Consider the following 6,116-nt stretch of genomic DNA (forward strand, 5'->3'; position numbering starts at 1 on the left):
ATATATATATACACACACAGACACACACACATACGGGATGGACACATTGATATGGAATCCAGGAGCCAGTCTCTTCAATCCAGGAGCCTTTAGGAGCCAGCTCCATTGACAACAACTAGAGAAAACCTTAAATGTTAGGCTCCAGCTGTAATTTGTAAGGAGCATTGGCTACCTGACTGCTTGGATTTGTCCAGCCCTGTGTATATATTAAAGCAGAGGTCTAGCACACAGGTCTGACCGTACCCTATCACCAGTAATTGTTGTACTTCTATGTGTTTAGTGTTCGTCCACTGCAATCTACCTGCAACACTTTACTATAAGACTTGCCTTTGCTCAGCGCTTGCATTTTACTTCTCCCCATACTGGTCCCTCCGTAACTGTTTCTCCTTTTCTTTTTATCAAGGCGTTGTTGGAAAACCAAGATGATGGGTAAATCAAGCCATTGTAGTTACGTGCTGCAACAACTCTACAACCAGAGAGAATGGGGATTTCTCTGTGACTGTTCCATCTCGATCAACGACATCTACTTCCAAGCTCACAAGGCGGTCCTCGCCGCCTGCAGCTCCTATTTCAAAATGATGTTCATCAATCATCAGCACAGCATGGCGCAGATCAACCTCACCAATACCAAGATCAGCGCGGAATGTTTTGACCTCATATTGCAGTTCATGTACCTGGGTAAGATTATGACCGCGCCGGAAAACTTCGAACAGCTAAAGGATGCCATGACTTACCTGCAGCTGTATGTTATCCCGGACTGCTTGGAAGAGATCCAGGATATCGATTCCTCCATTAAATGTTCCTCCTCTGCATCGAGTAGCCTAAGTAGTAAAATGGTCTTCGGAGTGCGTATGTATGAAGAATCCACGGGGAAGACTGGAGAGGAGCCAGGCAAATTTTCTTCAGAGCCCGTCTTATCTGTGCAAAATGTGTCTGAGAAACAGGCTGAGAACAGTTTGCCGCATCACAGCCGGCAACAGCCTAGGAGTTTGTGCAAGAAGACACCTCCGCCAAAAGTTCATAACACCAGAGAACGCGGAGCCAGGCGCTTCGGACGCAGTTATACTTGCGAGGGTTGTGGATTTGTGTTCAGTTGTGAAAAGCTGCTGGATGAGCACTCTCAAACCTGTACCAACAGGCTGTTTTTCCACGGCAGGGAACAGATGAACAACGAGCAGAGCCAGAGTGGAAGCGAATCACCCTTGTCGAAGTTTTCTCCTTCACAAGACAACGTGAACAAAGTGGACTCCAGTCAAACGATGGAAGAGGCTGCGGAAAGTACAAAAGACTCCGAAGCCGCGGTGGACCAGATGAAGGGCGATACCATAGACACTACGGTGAAGAACCCAGTTATTATAAAAATTGAATCTGATGAGAACTCCCTCGCGGAAATGGATGACATCAACATCGTTAAGATCTCAGACAAAGATTATTTGGAATCTTCCGACATTGACGATTTGGAGGACGATGCAGATGAAGGCGCTTACTACATCGGTATACCGTGTAACCAAAGAACGAACGATAACTTAGCTATGAACTCACAGCAGATGTTTGCGAGTTATAGAAAAGATATGGGGTGCGCGAATCGGAAAAGAAGTAATGCCGCTCAGCGCAAGTCAGAGATATCATGTGAACTTTGCGGCTTGACTCTTAACGAGCAGGACCTCTCGGCTCATTACCTAGCCAAACATATAGAAAATATATGTGCGTGCGGTAAGTGCGGGCAAATTCTGGTAAAAGGTAGACAGTTGCAAGAGCACGCTCAGAGATGTGGGGAACCTCAAGAGTCTTTTGAGAACCACGAGAGGAGCATGGATGAGAGAGTTGATTTCGGAGATGGCATGGAAGAGTCCTCTGCAGTGGGAGAGGTATTGGTAGATATGTGGGATGACATAAATGAGGGTGCGGTTACTGTACCAAAGCAGGTTTATAAACATTCCTCCTGCCCTTACCGTTGTCCCAATTGTGGCCAACGTTTCGAGTCTGAAAGCCAGGTGATGGAACACATGTCCCAATGTATGGAACGTGACGTCTACAGGAATTCTGCTTCCGATGACATAGATCGGGACCACCGGAGAAAACACTTCTGTGACATCTGCGGCAAAGGCTTCTACCAACGTTGCCACTTACGGGAACATTATACCGTACACACCAAGGAGAAGCAGTTTTCATGCCAAACCTGCGGGAAGCAGTTTTTAAGGGAGCGGCAGCTAAGGCTGCACAATGACATGCACACAGGCATGGCTAGATACATTTGCTCACTTTGCGACCAGGGGAATTTCCGGAAACACGACCACGTACGCCACATGATATCCCATTTAGCAGCGGGGGAAACTATATGTCAGGTGTGCTTCCAGATTTTCCCAAGTAACGACCAGCTAGAGCAGCACATGGACACCCACCTCTATACTTGCGGAGTTTGCGGGGCAAAATTTAACTTGAGAAAAGACATGAGGGCACATTATAACTCTAAGCACTTCAAGAAAGCTTAGGGACCTCCATGTGAATAGAGTTTCTTATAGTGTATACCAAAGCTTTAATTGTTAACATAGGACTTATATAAACATAGATTTAACCCAGGAAGCCTGCACATCTCTTTGACTTAAATATAGATGAACTGTTTTTATTGATGGGGAAGGTTTCTAAGCATCCTTGCAAAGTACAGGCAACATCCATCTGACAATTGAACTCCAGACATGTACTTTTCTTTTGTATATTATTATTATTTTACTTTTCACTATATTTCAATGCTGACTGGTAGAGAGTACATCAGGGTACATTTTATATGTTGCATAGCTACGAATGAATGTAATACAGAACTCCTGCCCCTTACATACTGTTACTTAGCATGAATCCTTGTTACATTTTGGAATTTCGAATGGGTGTGATGAATTTCTGCTGCATTATCCGGAGTACCATTGCTGTAAAACATAGTCTATTTATATTGGTTTATTACAAATAGTAATCATAAAGTAGATCAAACAGTGTGTCGTTTTGTAGCATTCCTGTACACGTCTATGCAAGCCTTGCTGGTTACACATTGTAAAGCAGATCTTCACCCTGAAAAAAACGCTCCCCTTAAGGCCTCATTCACACGGGTAACGACCGGCACGTACAGCTCCCGGGAAGGACAGGCGCTGCGTGTATGGGAGTACGCGGCCGTACGCTCACCCAACCTGCCCGTCCGTACGGGTGCGGGTGTTCATACTCATACGCTGAGAGGATGGATCCTGTCTGCGTCCCAGCAGGGACACCCGTACCCGTACGACCGCGTACTCCCATAGAGAAGGACAGGGGCTGCTTACTAATCACATGCAGCACCTGTCCTTCCCGAGAGCTGCCCGATACGGCCGATGCGATGCACGGATCTGTTTTTGGTTTGTTTACTCCTATTTTATTATGTTCTGGCCGAGCTCCTGTCCTCCTGGGATGTATGATGTGCGTATCCCCGGAGGCACAAGGCACAGAGCTTGTCATGCTCGCCTTAGGCACATCATACATCCCAGGAGCTACTTGCTTCCATACAGCGGACCAAATAGGAGGGTGGGCCGGCTGGCTAAACCCAGAAGAGACACTGGATCTCGATGACGTCAGGGAAGAAGATGACGACGCAGGACCTGTTGTATGGTATGGCAGTGGAATTCTGATCACAGCAGGACAGTCCTGTATTCACTGGGTGGGATTGTATGTGAATTAAAGAATTCCAGGTAAACATTTTATTAACCCTTGCATTGGGGCTACCCTGCAAGTGTTAAGTGCTCATTTCTTCCCAGGGTCAAAAATAAAGTTATGCTCACCTGATCCTCGGAGCCGGCCTGCTCTTAGAGTAGACCCTGGATCCCCTCCCCCTCCGCTCCAGCCGTCTATGGTTCCTGAGTCATCACATTTTATAAACAGTAGTACATGAGGAGCAAGGACCGTATCATTGCTGCAGAGGAGGAGACAGGCAGGAGGGAGCGCTCTAACAGCCGGCCGACACGGAGGGTCAGGACTTGTTCACACCACGTCTGTGAAGCTGCATTTTTCTGCACACCTCCACCACACATGTATGGTGTGAACGGAGCACATAGGAAACAATTGTTCACACCATACATGGGCTGTGTGCAAATAATACAGCTCAGTGGATATGGTATGATCATGTTCTCGCAGGGGGTTTAAAAAAATATATAAAGTTCCTCTTTACTTAATAAGGTGCTAAGCAAAGTGCAATGACTATGTATAAAGTGCAGTAATGAATAGCAGGCTATCAGAATTCTTACTTTTGTAAATTGACTTTTGATTTGTTGCTCTGAGCACCTTTTAAACAGTAGTCTGTGCCTATGTACATTGGGGGGAGCTCAGGCTGTTTTACATGTGCAGTGCAAAGTGTCTGAATAAGACATGCTCCAGTTCAGATGATTCGCAATGACGAAAGAAAAGTTTCAGCGATTTCTTCTTGAAAGAGAGTTCTAAAATGAGACATTCCCCGAGAGACATTTTGAGGCATGGTACAGGAGTGCAACAGAGATGTAGTAGGTCAGGTAAGGAGCGGAGAGGGATTATACTGTACAGAGTGTGTGTGAGTGAGTTCATTAGTGTAGGCGGTATTGGTCTTCTGTATATGAACCCGGCATGATCATTTCAGTTTCATTATCGATCAATATATTACAAAAAGGCTAAAATAATGATTAGCGACTTATGAGTGACATATCTCTGCCAAGCACACTAAATACTCAATTCAGTAAATATCGATGGAACGGCTGATCTTTAAAAACAGGTTGTTTCTTAGGCCCGGTTCACAACTGGGCGTTTTGTAGCGCGTTCGAACGTGCTGCAAAACGCTCAAACACCGAAATCCCATTATTTCCTATGGGTATGGTTCACAACTGGGCGTATTACAGGCCGTATGAACGCACTACAAAACGTCCTACGCCCAAAGAAGTACAGGAGCTTCTTTGGGGCGTTTTTGTCGCGCGTTTCCATTGGGATGCTGCCAAATAGCCATCGGAAATGCGTGTTTGTAGCGCGTTTTTTTACTGTGAATCGCGGTAAAAACACGCAACAAACGCGCATATTCGATATGCCTAGGTGTGAACCCAGCTTTAGAGTGCATTCTGGGTATCGCACAAGCTAAAATCATCTGTTGCAGCGTGCAGGCTGGTGTCTGTGAGCTGGCGTTGAGGGGTGGTGCCTTGCCAGTTTACAGAGTGAGATATGGTTGGGTGCCCTTGTGGAGATTTGCATTGCTTCTGTGCTTAAGCAATTACCACATTGTGGCCACTAGATGGAACTGAGGAACATAGGAAATAAATACATATTAGTAACGAGATTCACTGTTCCAATTTTAGAGAATGCTGGAGGGAATTAGTATATCAATGTATCCATTGCTACTATGGGGATAACAATGGTTACATGGATATGCTCATTCTCCCCAGCTTTCTCTTGAATTGTAACATTGTATCTTGTTACAGAAAATGGTTGTGTGCCCTTGTGGAGGCTTGCATTGCTCTGGTGCTTAAGCAATTACCACATTGTGGCTACTAGATGGAGCTGGGGAACATAGAAAATATATACATATTAGTAATGAGATTCACAGGGTCACTCACTAAAGGGTGAAGAGTTTGGAGGAGGGAGGAGATGTGAACAATCTAGGACAAAATTGCTGATTTGGAAACATTCTCCAATTCAGCTCACTTTCCAGTTCAGCTATGTTGTCCTAGATTGTTCACTTCTCCTGCCTTCTCCAAACTCTTCACCCTTTTGTGAATAACCCTGTCAGTGTTCCAATTTTCGAGAACGCTCGAGGGAATGAGCATATGAATGTATCCATTGCTACTACAGGTATTACAGTTGTTACATTGATGCACTCATTCTCCCCAGCCTTCTCTTGAATTGTAACATTGCATCTCGTTTCTAACATGCATTTATTGCCTATGTTCCTCAGCTCTGTCTAATGGCCATAAAGCAGAACATTTACTCTGTTTTTCATGAATTAACCTATTAGAAGAACATTTGACCAGCACAGCAGCCGTCTTGCACAGAACGAATGTACCTGCAGTGTCACTGGATAATTAACCTATGCAATTTTGCATTTTTTTTAAATAGATAGACCATGTTGCATAAACAAGCCAAGCCCT

At 45.1% G+C, this 6,116-nt stretch overlaps 1 protein-coding gene across 2 annotated transcripts in view; it reads left to right on the top strand.

Annotated features, from left to right (window-relative positions):
- The window catches only part of ZBTB1 (zinc finger and BTB domain containing 1), a 7,567-nt gene extending 4,580 nt beyond the window's left edge, over positions 1 to 2,987 (top strand). Inside the window, exon 2 of one of the 2 annotated variants that reach the window (XM_018556668.1) lies at positions 404 to 2,987. In XM_018556668.1, the coding sequence (XP_018412170.1) occupies positions 423 to 2,492 (2,070 nt within the window). In that variant the 5' untranslated portion in view covers positions 404 to 422 and the 3' untranslated portion in view covers positions 2,493 to 2,987. The remainder of the gene's footprint in view (positions 1 to 403) is intronic. The other variant, XM_018556676.1, reaches the window with a different exon arrangement.
- Positions 2,988 to 6,116: the final 3,129 nt, after the last annotated feature.

This window comes from Nanorana parkeri, unplaced genomic scaffold (genome assembly GCF_000935625.1).
Source record: "Nanorana parkeri isolate BGI_ZX_2015 unplaced genomic scaffold, ASM93562v1 scaffold12, whole genome shotgun sequence".
In the NCBI taxonomy this organism is placed as follows: Eukaryota; Metazoa; Chordata; class Amphibia; order Anura; family Dicroglossidae; genus Nanorana; species Nanorana parkeri.